Source organism: Mus caroli, chromosome 3 (assembly GCF_900094665.2).
Source record: "Mus caroli chromosome 3, CAROLI_EIJ_v1.1, whole genome shotgun sequence".
Taxonomy (NCBI): Eukaryota; Metazoa; Chordata; class Mammalia; order Rodentia; family Muridae; genus Mus; species Mus caroli.
The window spans coordinates 90850091-90866544 of record NC_034572.1 but is presented as its reverse complement, the minus strand read 5'-3'; the positions used below and the strand labels follow the sequence as shown (position 1 = coordinate 90866544).

At 45.5% G+C, this 16454-nt stretch overlaps 1 protein-coding gene across 1 annotated transcript; it reads left to right on the top strand.

Annotated features, from left to right (window-relative positions):
- The first annotated feature begins 1780 nt into the window (after window positions 1-1780).
- Window positions 1781-16163, top strand: Cd160 (CD160 molecule). Its single transcript, XM_021158997.2, has 5 exons — window positions 1781-1833; window positions 7644-7788; window positions 10592-10918; window positions 13872-14003; window positions 15686-16163. Exons 2-5 carry the CDS (start codon window positions 7707-7709, stop codon window positions 15700-15702), a joined length of 558 nt encoding a protein of 185 aa, XP_021014656.1. The 5' UTR covers window positions 1781-1833; window positions 7644-7706; the 3' UTR covers window positions 15703-16163.
- The last annotated feature ends 291 nt before the right edge of the window (window positions 16164-16454 follow it).

Here is a 16454-nt window from a genome sequence, read left to right as displayed (position 1 = left end):
ACCCAGGTTTGGTTTCCAGTACGCCCCTGACATCTTAACACCTGACAATATATAACTCCTGACGATATGTAACTCCTGAAGATATATAGCTCCAGTTCCAGGGAATCTTTATGCTTTCTTCTGGCCTGCAGTGGGCACCAGACAAGCACAAATGCAAGAACAAAAACTATACATATACACAAAATAAATAAACCTTTAAATATATATAATCTAAATAGAAGGCCAAAGATATGCACAGCTGAGCAGTCCCCATCAGGGTGTGGTTCTGTCCATTGATGACACATCTTTGTCTGGGCTTTGCTCTCATCCCATCAAGCGACCTCACAGGTTTTTAGAGAATCTTGTTGAGGGACAAATCCCCACGTCAGGCTGGAGACTTTTCCTTCTCCCAGCAGGAGATTCTTGGGCGCATTTCTACTTCTTTGACTCTATTCTCTCAATGGTCTGAGAGTCAACTGAAGAGACAGTGTCTCGTTTCTGGCAGGCCCAGTACAGTAGCAGCTGCTGGAAACAGGAGAGCAGCAACTGCTTTGTCCACCCAAAGGTTTGAAGCTGCGATGGCTGTGCAGGGCCGCATGTGTGTGTCAAGGGGTACAGTGAGGCAGATTGTCCTTTTGGTTAAGAAGTCGATTCGGTGAGTTTTTAATGCCTTGGACATACAAATAGGCAAAGACCAGCATAGTCTGGGGTGTGAGGAGAGTTCAGTCCTTAGCATCACGGATAGACAGAGAGCCTGGCAGGCCTCTAATGGAAGCTCAGGCCTGGGAGGCAGTGAGTATCTTTTTCTATGAGTCTCAGAGGAGGAAGATTCCATAGCATGAGCCTGTGGTCTGGCTAGAGAAGGAAATTCCAGGAAAGGAATGTGTGACTCCCAGGTTGTGGAAGACGTGTGGGGGAGGGTTACTCTAATTGAATTGTACCCATTATACAGGTGGGTGAGTGTGTTAGCATGATGTCAGGGAGTGTGTTTGCTGACTCACAGATAGGGTCTTCTGTAAGGTGACTGTTTCCCTGTAGCAGCAGGGAGCCCAGAATCAACATAATAACAGATGGGCTGTGCTCTGAGCATCACGTCCTCTGGGTAAGGGCTACAACCAGCTCTCAGAGACATGCTCTTGGTGGCTGTGAGACTTCAGGCGAGTGTGAGCTGATTAGCCATAGGAATGAATCTAACACCAGGCCAACTATGATGTCTTGTTGTTGTTGTTGTTGTTGTTGTTGTTGTGAGGCAGAGTCTCTAGCCTAGCCTAGACTGGCCTTAAACTTCTGATCTTCCTCCAGTCCTAGGGCTACAGCTCTGGTCTATTTTTAGTGCCCACCATAGCTTCAGACTGACATCTTGAGACTAAAAGATAAAAACCTTTTTGAGATGAATTAACTTAACAAAGCCCTACTTCAAATCAAAAGGTATTCATGGGAAAAGATGCAGCACCTTTATCCCCGAGAGCATGTCTTCTGGTCATTCTGTTACCAATGTCCTCCTTCTCACGCCTTCATTTCCAAAGGTAAAGAAATCTATTTTAAGGAGTCATTTTTTTCTCAGTCTTCTCTGAACCTTAGTGCATTTCAAAAGAGAGAGAGAGAAGTCAGGGGGTGTGATGGAGCAACAGGAGAGAGTAAAAACTATAGGGGCGGGGGAAAGAAAGACAGGAAGACCCCCTTGCTGCTAAAAACCCATTCTGTGGTTTTTCAAAGATCAATGGTGAAAGGCCGAGCTGTGACGGAAGTGGGGAGATAGGGTTTTTAACAAGAGTAAAAGGCCCAGTGTGGGAACCCAGAACACAATCAGCGTGAGCCCCCAGCTTGAGAGCAAGGAAGAACATCTGTCCTGAGGTAAAGAGGCCTGCTGGGAACCTGGGCGCTGGGAGGAGAGGTGGAATGCTCAGCAGAACTGTTCACATGGGGCAAGCTTTCAGTTAAGCCAGTGAGAAAGCAGAAGCTGGTGGCACACACCTTTAATCCCAGCACTCAGGAAGCAGAGGCAAGTGGAGTTTGAGGCTAGCCTGCTCTACAGAGAGAGTTCCAGGACAGCCAGGGCTACACAGCAGAGAAACCCCTGGATGGAGGTGGGGGGGGGGGGCAGTCGGGGGGGGGCGTAGAGACAGAGACAGAGAGAGACTCCTCATGTCAGATGGTTGGTATGCTCATCCTTCTCATGGGCTTCAGGTCCTTGGCTGGTTCAGACGCGCCTTAAATGGCAGAGAGCCACACCACATTCCGAAGAGGGAAGTCTCAAAGTCTCAGTGAGCACGTTAGAGTTGAGCCTGGGCAGCTTAGCTCACACATGCTGTGCTGAATCCCACAGGCTGCTCTCTTTGGTTCTGTGCTCCTGAGAAGACAGTAGATGAGAGTCATCCCTTTTCATAAATATCAAGGAGATAAAGATCACCGTAAGAAAGCAACCGAAGGTTGCCAAGCCTGCGCTAGAGCCCTCAGGCCCGGCCTGGGCTGTGAACTGCCTTCATGAAGCTTCTCTGAAGGGCGTTCATGTCCCAGAGGTCACACTGGAGACGACAGAGCAAGGGCAGCCTCTAGCCACGGCAGGATTTGGGCAGAGGAAGCCTGCCAATTCATCCCTGGGTTTATAAGAAATGGACAATTCTCCTAAGTTCAGTCCCGGCCACTTCCTTCAGGGGGGAAAAACTTCTTCCTGTGAATCAGAGATGGTTGTTAACCAAGGGGATGTGTGACCCTCTGCAAGGTCAGCTCACAATTGGAATTTGTGAATCTGGGGATAAAACGCATCCCCGCCTGTGTCAGTCTGGACTAGGGAGCGACCAATTGCTTCCACGGTAGACTCTGCCACTGGTAGAAAGCATGGGTATCTTCGGCAGCTGTCATAGCTGTCGCTACTTCGTTAAACTAGACAGGGGTTGTTCCTGCAGAGAACACCACGTGGAGGCTCAAAACCTCTAGAACTCCAGTTCCAGGGGATCTATGCCCTCTTCTGGTCTCCACAGGCACCAGGCACACAATTGATCACAGACATGCATGGAGACAAAACAGCCCTACCCGCAAAATAAAATATTGAAATTTAAAAGGAGAAATTCCGATAGATATAGGATGGAAACTAGATCTGAAGGATAGATATTCTTCTCTTGTATATTCTGTAACTCTGTCTTTATAGAATTTGTTTCCTTGGTTATCCTATACCTTTTGCTTTAGTGATTTTAGGCTTTTTTTTTTTTAATTTCATATGTTATGAATGTTTTGCCTATACACACACGCACCACACGTTAGCCTGGTGTTCACACTGCCCACGGTTAAGCCAGCGAGAAGGCTTAGGACAGTGGTGGGTGCCCTCAAACTGGAGTCACAGACCCTGGTAAGACACCGCGGGCGCCGGCACTCAACCCTAGCTTCTAAAGAGACAGCGCCCTCTAGCGGATAGAACTCCGGGCACTGCTCGTCTGCTACACATAAGGTGCTTGCTCCTGGCATCAAGGTGATTTCTGCCAAGAGAGTCCTTATCCCAGTAGTCCCCACCTTCCCCCAGCCCAGCTGAGGAGCCCAAACAGACTTATACGCTCTGATCCAGCTAGTCCTTGTCACTGCAAAGCGGCTCATGCGGAGTGACTGACCCCGCCCCGCAGCAGGCCAGCCTGCCTGCTCCATTCTGGAGTTGCAAGTGGTCCCTACTCCCCTACTCCCATCCCACTGCACCAGTCCCGGAGGACACAGTCCTGGAGAAGAGGCAGGACCTAACATCTCACAGCAGGGTTGGTAGCCAAATCCCCCACCTTCTCTGCCTTCCTTCTCCCACCGCATCCCTCGGGTACTTAAAGCCAGCAAAACTGCCGAGACCTGCCTCCACTGCCATCTTGCAACCTTCCCAGAGTCCCGGGCCCGAATTTCTCCCTTTCTAACCCTCTATAAACCGCATCCTCAATTTTGTTCTTTAGTGTTTGGGAGAAGAGAGGTGACTGTAAGAGGAACCAAAGGGTTCCTCCAAAGGGTTAGGAGTCTGGCTTCTCCACCCAGTCTCTGCAACTTAAAGCGAGTCACGCGACTTCTCCGAGAGGATTGCACAGAACACGTGATTAATGATGCTCAGGGTTTTATAGGAACTAATTACAACCATGGGTGTGGATGTGAACTGCAGCCAGCTGTGCAGCCATAATAATGATGACGACAAGCGCACACTATCTAAGCTGCCATATTAACCCCCTTGGGAAGATAACACTACCATCATCATTTTACCCATCAATAAACTTGTTTTCAGAGAGATTAAGAAATTTGCCAACATTGGACAACTAGTAATTAACAAGGCAGGTTTCAAATCTAACCTGACTCTTCAGCAGCGGTTCTCAACCTTCCTAATGCTGCGACCCTTTAAATACAGTTCCTCATGTTGCGGTGACCCCAATCAATAGATTGGGGGGGGCAGGGTTCGAGACAGGGTTTCTCTGTATGGCCCTGGCTGTCCAGGAACTCACTTTGTAGACTAGGCTGGCCTGGAACTCAGAAATCCGCCTGCCTCTGCCTCCGGAGTGCTGGAATTAAAAGGTGTGCACCACCACACCCGGCTCTCATTAGATTCTTTTGTTGCTACTTCAAAACTGTAATTTTGCAAGGGTTACGAATTGTAATGTAGATATCTGATACACAGGATATCTAGATGACTGTGGGTTGAGACCTGCAGGTTGAGAACCGGTGCTCTAAGAGGAGGTTTTCAGCCACACAAACTCTTGTTTTGATGGCCTGTCTGTCCCCATGTACCTGACATGTGCTAGGCTGTGCTAGTCACCTGTTTTCACTTTTCAAGGGTTTTACCTTGGATCTGCCACAGAAGCCTAAGAAATGTGATGGTGCCCCTGAATCTAGTTTTAAAGATGTACCGTGATTGTTTTTGACAGCTAATTGTACTAAAACAGAATCTGGACTTCCGATACCAAGTGTCTGATACTTGCCCTATTGACTAAACACACTATCAAGTTTTACATTTTTGAGTTTGCTTAGAATATGTGTGCTGCAATGATTTGACAGAAAGACTTCTTCAAATGTTGAAGCTTAGGTCTGTGACGTATACCAACAGCGTCTATTAAGTACTTGGTCCCCAGTTCACGTGCTGCTGTAGGAGGTTTCAGAACCTTGAGATATGGGGAGCCTACGAGCCTCTTCTGGCCTAGTTCTCTTTGTCAAGCTTGCTGTCGTGTGACTAAGCCTGAGCTGCAAGCTTCCTCTATTACAGAGCCGCCCCCCCCCCCAAGCCTTCCCAGGCAGAATAGACTGAATCCCTCTGAAGCCACAATCAGAGAAGACCTTTCCTCCCTGAAGTTGCTCCAGTAAGCTACTGTGTCACACCAATGAAAAAGTGACCATAAACCCTGAGTACACCTATTCAAGAAGTTATGGACTAGATGTATTTAAATATACATTTATAAATATATAATTTAAAATGTATATAATTTATATATCAACCTACAGAAGGTTCTTAAAAGCATAGAGTGTATGTGTACAAACTCAGATGGCATAGGCTCTGCATACCTTGGCCATATGGTACAACCTACACAGTTGTACATCATGTTGCTATATTAAATACTGCAGGCAACTGTAACACAGCAGCAAGTGTTTATTTATCTAGCTACAGCGTGCAGTAAAAAGGTGCTTATTTTATATGTATAACCTACACTGTGCCCTTTTTTGACGTGCTAACTTATGATAGTCACAACTTAAGCCCTTATAAAACTAACACAGTTCAGTTTTTAAATAAATAATAGAGGTGATTTGGCTCATGCTTCGTGTGGAAAAGTCCAAGTGTGTGGCACTAGCATTTGCTAAGGGCCCTCTTGCTACATCGTAGAACCGTGGGAAGTTTTCATAATAATTGATACTGTGCATCACTGATGATGATGCTGCATGAAGAGATACATCACTAGATGATTTCATGGCTGCACAATCATAGAATATGTGCATAGAAACCAAAATGGCATAGCCTGTGCCTACTGTGGCCACATGGTACAATCTTTTGCTCCCTGGCGCAGCTTGTTACTATGCAGAATACTGCAGGCAACAGTAACATAGCAGTGAGCAGTTATGAATGTAGACAGTCTATGGTCCAACCGTTTGAAATGGAACACCTGCATAAAGCACTTCCTGTGGTGGAGCCTGCGGGACTGGGAATCTCTTGGGATGACTGAGTGAATGGGGAATGGAGGGAGGCCGGGGAATGGCTGAGCTCTGCTGAACCCTGCACAGCAGCCACTCCACCTACACTGTGCTCCAAATCCGGGCTGGATCTTCAACAGCCCCCCAAAAAAATCTTACTTCAATCATAAAGTAACCTTCACTCACTATAACATTTTTACTTAACAGTCCTCTTAATTTTTAAATTTAGTTTAAAACATAAACATGCCAGTTTGGAAGGCCATCCCTGTAATCACAGTCAGGTAAGCTGAGGTAAAAGGCAAACAGGTTTTCTGGGTCAGAGTTTTTCTGTGTAGTGCTGGGTGTCTCAGAACTCACTCTGTAGACCGGGCCGGCCTCTGCCTCCAGAGGGCTGGGATTCGTGTGTGCTACCAGTGAGGACCTGTACACACTCTTCGGTAAGCTTGTCCTCTTTTTCAAAGCTTGCTAAGGACTGCAAAGCCTTTGGACCCCTTCCCTTGGGTTTTCTTGGAGTTCTGATATTTTCTTCTCCTCTGCCCTATTTTTCTCTTTCCTTTTCCCCCCATTTTCCTTTCCTCTGTTCTTTTTCCTCTTGTCCCTCCAGTCACTCATTTCTGTCCCCATTTCATTAAAATCTCTTAAAAACTGATAGACAGGCAGCCTCTCACTGACTGAAATGTTGGTATAAGGCACATGCCTGAGTCATATCCTCTTGTATGAATGGATCAAATGGATCAAATCAGTGTCCTGTTGTTTTGTTTCTTTCATTTGAATGCTTTTTAAACAGAGACTAGAACATAAAAATATAAATAATAGTAATAAAAATATTAGGAGAAAATAAGCTCAACCTGAGGGAAACCTTATGGAAACAATATCGGAAACCAAGCAACTTTTTAAAATTAAAACTTCATCGTAAAGAATTTGCAAATAGGAAAAAAAATCACACACTAAAACTAGCCCAACTCAGAGTTTATTTATTGCAGTAAACTTCTATACAGCCAGGACAGCCATTCTGAAGCTGTGAGACTGCATGTCGGATTTTACTCCTTCACTATCCAATATGGTTTTTAGTTCTTAGGAATCACCGAAATATCCACGGTAGAGTTGAAACTAGAACAAAATTAGCTTCATATCTTCTTTCATGATACAAGTGCCCTTCACCTGAATTCAGTCCTTCCCCTAATTGTTTTCCTGTTCTCCTTTCTACATATTATACTTTGCCACATGTATTTACATGTGTATTCATATATATATGTACACACATATATATACACACATATGTATATAACACGGGCTATTTACCAAAGGAGCCCAGGAAAAATAGGCAAGGTCTCTCTGCCCAGTCCCCTACCCCCTGGTTCTTCTCTCCACTTCTGCTTTGCTAGATCTTTTTCTATGTCTCCCAAACCAGCTGTACCCTGAAGTTCTCTTCATTTCCATCACACTTTGAGCAAACCCAACAAGTACCTAAAATAGGGAGCTGGCCACAGAGGCCTGGAAGCCTTCACCTAATGAGTTTCTCCCGTGCTTTTCAGGAGTGTACAGCCACAGACCAGCAAAGTCATCATTTCCGTGAACTTCCTGGGGCTGACAACAGCATGCAAAGAACCCTGATGGCCCCTGGCCAAAGCTGCTGTGCCCTGGCCATCCTGCTGGCAATTGTGAACTTCCAACATGGTGGTGAGGACAGATCCCGGGGCAGAGACAGCCATGGAGAACCCTGGGCTCAGGGGAAGGATGTTCTCCACGCATGTTTTCATTTATCTGTGAAGATCCCTGATTCTTCCAGACATGTGAAGGAACCCCTAAGCTCTCTAAATTTTAGTAACGGTATAATTTGATAGTAATTGTTTAATTTTGTGGTTATAGATAAGATTTGTAAGTGTTACAGTTGTGAGGGGGAAGGTACCCTGGCAGTCGGGAGCCAAGGCATTTCACAAAGTCACACCACACAACACACCTCACACAGTTTCCTTGGGAGAGACACAAGAGAGTGGCTCCCTCTGCTGGAGAAAGAAGCAGCAAAGAACTAAGCAGGAGGCAGGCTTCATGTAGGGTTTCTTGGGAGAGGGGGAGCTTTCCAGGGTGCCCCGACATTGGTGGGATTCTGTGGCCTGATCTTGGGGCAAGCTCAAGGATTGGTGGGATTTTGTAGCCTGATTGTGGGCTTCCCCCCCCCCTGTAGGGCGGGGCCTGGCCATTCACCTGTCTTGATGGGCTGGAAATGGCAATTGCAGCCACTAGGGATGTCTGGGGGCAGGAGCTACCCTGGAGCCTTGATCTAGATTTAAATAAGCTCAGTGTGTCCGGAACGCTGCACTCCCTGCCTGCCTTACCCTGACACTCTACAGTGTCTAGGAAGTGCAGCCTGTGAGAGAAGAGAGTTAGACCCATCTGTGCCTTCAGGTCATGGGGCTGTAAACTTCAAAAAAAGGAAGGAAGGAAGGAAGGAAGGAAGGAAGGAAGGAAGGAAGGAAGGAAGGAAGGAAGGAAGGAAGGCCAGCTTCCTGAGAAATCTTTAAGAATATATAGTCATAAACTTTGGTGTGTATCTGTCACGGTGTAAGGACAGAGCTTAGAGTCATCCCACTGCCGTCATCCAGGCAGTGCTCCTCACAACCAACCTGTTTTTGACCTTGGTGTAGGAGGGGTTTAAGCTTTCCTGGGCAGAGACTGAGGCACTCCCATGTCTGACTCCTTCCTCTACAATCTGTGCCAACTCTGACAACGTGAATGGGAAATAAAAACATCTGACTCCTGGACAAAATAATTAGAATATAAATTTTCTGAGAATGTGTATCTTTTCAAATCTTATCTTTGGAAACCTATTGTCTCAATTAGGGTTTTACTGCTGTGAACAGACACCGTGACCAAGGCAACTCTTTTAACTGCTTCTTTGACTTGAAAAGGTTCTTGAGAACCTCTCCTGCCATGTCTGATCCCTGTTCCACCTTCCTGGAGCTTCATCCCCCTGCTCACGCCATTTCTTTTCTGTCCTTACTTCCTGTAGATTCCAGTACAGCCTTCCTTCCTATAGTGAGAATTTTGGCTTCTTTGAAAAACACAGAAATATTACAAAAATATAAGCTGGGCGTGGTGGCACACGCCTTTAATCCCAGCACTCGGGAGGCAGAGGCAGACGGATTTCTATGAGTTTGAGGCCAGCCTGGGCTACAGAGTGAGTTCCAGGACAGCCAAGGCTACACAGAGAAACCCTGTCTCGAAAAACCAAAAAAATATATTACAAGAATATGCTTTCATTTAAATCCCAGGTGTGGAACCCGGGGCTGCTTCGGACTGTCTGCAGCAGCTGACTGTGATTTGCCTCATGCTCTAGCAAGGGCATGATTTTTCCAGCTGCAGATAGTTTCTGTGATTGTGTGACATTTGGAATTCTGGGACTTTACAGGGGGTCCATAAATGCTAGAGCCCCGAGAGATGGAGTGGGTTGTTGCCTGATGACCACAGTTTATTAAGTAGTAGTATTAGTGTGCAAAGAAGAAACAAGAAGAAATTAGATATCCTGCCCGGGAAGAGCAAACTTGTCCCAAGGATCTCTACAGCCCTAATCACAGGAAGTAGTCTAACAGGAAGTAATCTAACGCTAACGTTGCCCCCTTATCCCATTCCTTTTCTCTCCCATCTTGACTTTCTGATGTACAACCAGTTTCTCTCCTTGAAGTAGGAAGCCATTCCAGAGCACCTGTTTGCATCCGTTCACACGGGAACAAACCTTGGTCTGGCAAACACATTCTCCCCACTGTGTAGGGCTTCCCCCAACCCACCTGCCCTACCACCTCCAGGCCTGGGACACTGCTACTGCCTCCACCTCTATCAGGGAACCATGGCCTGAAATCTCAGTGTTCACCATAGAACAAAGTGCAGTACTTTGCCAATTTTACTTTGGGCTGCATACTTGAGAGCAGAGCTGTGATGGTTTGAATGCAATGTCCTAGTAAATGTCGGGCATTTGAATCCTTGTTCCCCACTAGTGGCTGCTCTGGAAGGATTGAGCCATATGACTCTGTTGGAGATGTGTCACTGGGTGCAGGCTTGAGGTATCAAAATCTTCTGTCCACTCTCACTGTGCTCTGTCTCCTGATCACACTTTGAGATGTGAGTTCTCAGCTGTTCCTGCCATGCTTCTGCTCTGACATCATGGGCTCTAACCCTCCCAGAAAAAGCAAACACTTTCTTCTCTAAGTTGCCTTGATCAAGGTGTTTTGTCACAGCCATTGAAAAATGACTGAGATGGTGGGGCTCGTGTTTTATTTGTCATGGCCCCAGCAGCATGGTGTAGAAGGTTTACCGGTACATACCTGGTCCCTTAACTCTCACTTCCCAGGAGAAGAGGCAGGCAGTGTCCTTACTGTCATAGAAGCAAAGAAAGTTGTGTTTCCCATCTGCCAGTGTCAGGCTGTATCCTAGTGACAGGGACCGGCTAAGTGGGCTTCCCACAGGTAACTTCTGCATTCCGTTCCAGGATGTATTCATGTCACCAGCTCAGCATCCCAGAAAGGAGGGCGACTGGACCTCACCTGTACTTTGTGGCACAAGAAAGACGAAGCTGAGGGGCTAATACTCTTCTGGTGCAAAGACAACCCTTGGAACTGTTCCCCTGAGACCAGCTTAGAGCAGCTACGGGTTAAAAGGGATCCTGAGACAGATGGCGTCACTGAAAAGTCATCTCAGTTGGTGTTCACCATAGAACAAGCTACACCATCAGACAGTGGGACCTACCAGTGCTGTGCCAGAAGCCAGAAGCCAGAAATCTACATTCATGGCCATTTTCTCTCCGTTCTAGTCACAGGTGAGTCCCTAATATCCCTAATGCCATCAGAGGAGCAGTGAGCAGGGCAGGCAGTGGGACTTTCAAGTAGCTATCTGAGGTCCTAGATAGCAGTTCCCTTGAGAATCCTTCCTATTGCCCAGTCCTCTGCTGACACCCCAATTGGCAGATATATCTTACATCTTTCTACAAAGTGTATATACAAAGGTAATTACGTCTTTACTACTCCACATCTTTATAGAATGCCTTTCATTCTCATTATAAGACTGAGTCACTAGGAGATGGAGAAAATTATTTAATGACACTCATTGACTGGGCTAGTAAAAATACAGGTCTACAACCTAGGCCTTTTGATGCTTACTCTGGAGTTCTCCCAGAGATGAAGCTGTATTTCCTCAAATAGACAGAGATGGGTTTGAAATGAGTGACTGCCCAAAGAAGCATTCAGCTCTAAGAAACAGGAATCCACTCAAACTACTGGATTAAAAAACAAAAATAAAGTAAAGGTGTGGATTGTCCCCATGAGTTCAGTTTTCTAGAATCAGAAGTCAGAAAGTTGACAGGATCCTGAACTGTCACTCTGGGTCTTGAGCTCACCAAGATAGCACTGACTATGTCCTTCATAGTGGGCATGCCACCTCAATAGAACAATATCGTGTGCTTCATTACCACAACATTACAATAAATGTGACAACCCTAGTCAAGCTTTATAAAGGGCCCATGTGAGAGCAAACCTTCAAAATTCGGGGGAGAGGGAGAGTATCCTCTACCTATAATTCTATACCCAGCCAAACTACCAACCAATATGTGAGAAGAGAGACACTGTCAGATATACAGTGGCTTTAAAAAAGCTTGCTGTCTGTATGAACTTTTCTCAGGGCCACAGATTGAACCCAGGACCTAGAGCATGCTAAGCCAGTACTTTACCACTAAACCATATACCAGTCTCATATGAAAATTTTAAAGAAGCCATCAGCCCAGCATGGTGGCATACATCTATGTTCTCAGTATTCAGGAAACCAAGACTGATCATAAATTTTGGGCCTGGACTATATATAGCTAGATCACATCAGTAAACAAATAAATATTATTTCTGCTCTATACGTACAGTAAATAAAAATCTGAGAGGAAAAGCCTTTTAGTAAACATTCCCATTCTCGTCTATGGTTACTAATCATTCAAATGGCCCATTTCACTCCAGATTGACCTATATTTTCTTCCTTGCTTGCTTGCTTGTTGCTGCCTGCCTATATAACCTGGTACTCAGCAGGCTACTCTTTCTTCCACTGAAATCCTCTCTCTTGGGTTCCATGAGTGTTCTCTGACTTGTTTAATTACTCTCCTGTCCTGCCTTTATTTCCTCCTCCCACCTATCAAACCTAAGTCCTCACTGAGTCTGCCTTTTCTACCCTCTCTCAAGATCTCATCTACCCTGATTTAAACCTGCACTTTGCAAGTAACCCACAAATTACCTTCTCAAGCTCTACTTCATGTGTTTTAACCAAGCACCCCACTAATGCTGAACCAATTCTGGGCAGCTCCACCATCTCCTCAAACTTGTCTTCCTGAGACTTACATCTGTCTATGACTTTCTGTCAAACTCCTGGTTCCTCGTTTTCTTTACCCAAGTAAGTTACTACAAGCTTTTCCTACATTTATTCTTTTCTTTCTAAATATGTTCTCCAAGTCTCTTGAATCACAACTGAAGTATTTCTCTAGACTTTAACAAGTGAGATCCTTGAGATTACCACTTTCTACGAGACTTACTGTTTAGTAAATGGGCCACCAACTCTAAGTATTATCCCAATCCATTCAAGGTTGCCAGCAGACAGATCTAGAAGGTCAGCTTGTATATGCTGTGTTGGCACTCAAAGAATTAATGGCTTCTCAGTGTCTACAATGCCTAGTCAGGTTAGCCTAGTATGAGGCTCTAGGACAGTGGTCCTCAATCTGTGAACTGCATATCAGACATTTACATTATGACTCACAACAGTAGCAAAATTAGTTATAAGTAGGAACAAAATAACTTTACGGTTGGGGGTCACCACAACATGCGGGACTGTATTAAAGGGCCATGGCATTAGTAAGGGTGAGAGCCACTGTTCTAGGCAATCTCATTGTAGTTATCAGTAAGCCATTGTTCTAGGCAATCTCATTGTATTCACGCAGCTACTCTGCTCTAGTTAAACTGCAAGAGTAGCCATTCCCCTGCCCCCTCTTCAATCATTGAATGAGTCCTTACTGTGCATCCTGAGCACAGTGCCAAGTGCTGCACACCAGAATCAGGTGCAACAGTCCTTGCTCCTTAAAACCTAGTGTTCATAGGATTCTAATACAGCCCAAGTGTTTCTGCTTGAGCTGACTTTTCCTTAACAAGGAATGTCTATATCCTCTCAGGCTACTTAAGCATCAACTGTGGAAATAAGGTTCCTTCTGGAAAGTGGGAGCAGATAGGCAACAGGTGATATTTAAAACAATGCCCACTGTGTACTGGGCACTCAGCATGTGCCAGGGCTTGTGTTTTTGTTACTCCCTACAGACTCTCAGGGAGTATTATTGTTGTCCTGTGACAACTCATACTCAACACTCACACAGAGAGACGATGACAGAAGCCCCAGCTCTACTCCAACACCTGAGATTTTAACTTATGCTAAATGACTTGATCCATTCCAGAAGACTGTTTATAATGAAGTTTCCAAAGTCCAGGGTAATCTGTTTTACCTTTCTGTCAAAACTCTAGAGCTCCTGGAGGCCTACTTGCATCCCTGTCTCTGATGAATGCTAGATTCTGTGTTAATTTACTACATTTAACTATAAATATCATAGCTCACAGATATCAAAAATATTTGTTCAGAAAGTAAAATAAATTAAGCTGCCAGGCCTTCTTTGAGATTACACAGGAAATGCTACAAAAGGAAGCTATGCCTTCTGGAACCTTCTTTTGATCCTTGATTCTCTTTTTAACCTGGAACAGGGAACCACACAGAGATAAGACAGAGACAAAGGTCGCACCCTGACTTCAGCCATATCAATGGCACTCTCAGTTCAGGCTTCCTGCAAGTAAAGGCTTGGGGGATGCTGGTCACCAGCCTGGTGGCCCTTCAAGGTATGTCCAGAAGAGACTTCAGCTCTCCAAGCTGAATCTGTAGCATCGTCAGCTTAACTATTTCCTAGGAGGGAAAGTTCAGAAAGGAAGCTCTTAGGCAGGGAAAAATGTTCCCCAAGCATGCTAACCAGTATGTGGGTGACACTGGTTTTACGGTATTAAAGTCCTCATAGTTCTGTATCTACATGGAGACAGATGGATAGGACTTTCCACTGGGTAAGAGGTCAGAGCTTTTAGGAGAGGCCTGGGGGAGACAGTAAACACAGCTACCTCCACTCTCACTGAGCACAGTACCGCAAGTTCAAGCAACATACATCTAGTTATTACACAAAGAATAACAAAGCAGGAGATGGGGCTGTCTTAGATGGGTTCCAACACAGCTCCTCCCTAAAGCTGATGTCCTTACTGAGTATTAAAAGATTGAGACGTTTAATAATTTGTCACTAGGCTTTTGAATAACAAGTAACGGATGCAAGTTTCGCCTGTCCTTGGAATTAATTCATTTAAGCTTTGCTCAAAGTAATCACTACTAGTGTGAATGATACCATAATGTGAGCTCTATACATGCAAAGATCTCTGTTGTAAACTGTATGATGGATTGGTGAATCTAACCTCAGACAACACCTCCAAGCAAATACCCCTATTATTTAATGGAGAATGAAGCGCACCCCTCACAGACCTAGTAGAGATCCTCGGAACTGGGCATAGCGCCCTATAACAAGTAAAGCACTTTTATCCCCACTACAGCCCTCTGCACCTGCACACTGCCTCCTCATATACCCAGAAACAGGACCTGAGACAACTTCATAAGCAAGTGTGGATGGGGAGAGCCTGCGCCTGCCACCCACGGCGAGGACATGCTAAAACTGGGACAGCTTTCACACAGGGGCTCTGGGGATCAAGTGACCCTTTATTCACAGTTCACTGAATATAGGTTTCCTTAGCAGGATAAGCTATATTCTTGTTAATGTTATTTCTTTAGGCACAGTACAAACTCAAAGGGGAAACTGAGTCCAGCCTTGCACTATCACCACTACCTTTGACTCCAAACCCATCCTAGAACATCAGTCTCTGCTCATGGTTCCCTTTGCTAGTCAAGAACAAAACTCTAAATTCGATTATTTGTTTTCTCCTGTACTCAAGAAATTTTAAACATACAAAACAAAAACAAACAAACAAACAAAAAACCCAAAGCTGAATCATACTACTTATGTCATGAAGCTGTGTGTGAGAGAAACTGAGACATGGTCTCCACGTGCAGCCTACACTGGCCTCCAAGCACTGGGACTGCAGCCGTCAACAGCCATGTCTAGTTTTTCCTTTTCTTCATCTCTCTGAAACTCAGGCTTAGTAGAATTATGGAAGAGGCAGTGTTCAGCAGAAAAAGACACACACATTTTCTTGGACCGTAGCAATATCATGAAGTCCAAGTTATAATGCTTCCTTCCATGTGAGGAAAAAGATGGAGTTTCCTGGAGCCCTGTGCCTCCCTCTGCTCCTCCCTCTGCACTGCCCATGCAACACATATATTATGTTCATATATTTTCCCCCATCCCCTCTCCAGTCATGAAATCCTACCAAACACACATCTCGGGACACGTGAGTCTTCTCACATCAGGTGTTCTTTCACAGCTGGCCTAAGTTGTGAGGTAATAACACAACCTTTTATTGTCTTTCTACAGCTCTATATACCGTGTGACAAAGAGAAAAGAAAAAAAAAAAAAAGACTTCAGAGGAAGGTACAGCGAGGTAAATCTGACAATGTGCAGAGAAGCCGGGTCCATAGAACGGATGTACTCCGAACACTGGGGCCGGCCAGACGGTCAAGGGTAAAGGTGTTTGCCTGCCATATTGCAGGTCAAACCTGTGCACCCACATGGTGGAGGGAGAGAACTGACTCCCACAGGCTGTCCTCTGATCTCCACTGGAGTGCCATGCCTCCACCCCAGGCAACAAAAACATCCCAAGAATCTGGCAGAACAGTTTGTATACTTCTGGATCTCCTTCCTGACTGCCAGAGCAAGCTTGGCTTCTCCCACCTCAGTGCCAATAAAGAAAACGTTTTGCAAACGTTGCTGATGTATAGTCCTTGAATGCCAGGTATGTTTTATACCACAGAATAATGTTTCCCCTCCACACAATAAAATAAGCAAGTTTTAATTTTATGTGCATGAGGCATTTGTCAGAGCACTGCACACACACGGAGGTCAGAGGAAACTCTTGGGAGTCAGCTCTCTTCTACCATGGGGTCTGGAGATCAAACTTAGGTATCCTGGCTTGTGCAAGTGCTTTAAGCTGCTGAGCTATCTCGACAGCCCCAAATAAGCACGTTTTTAAAAGATAAGAAGATAGGGCCGGGCGTGGTGGCGCACGCCTTTAATCCCAGCACTCGGGAGGCAGAGGCAGGCGGATTTCTGAGTTCGAGGCCAGCTTGGTCTACAAAGTGAGTTC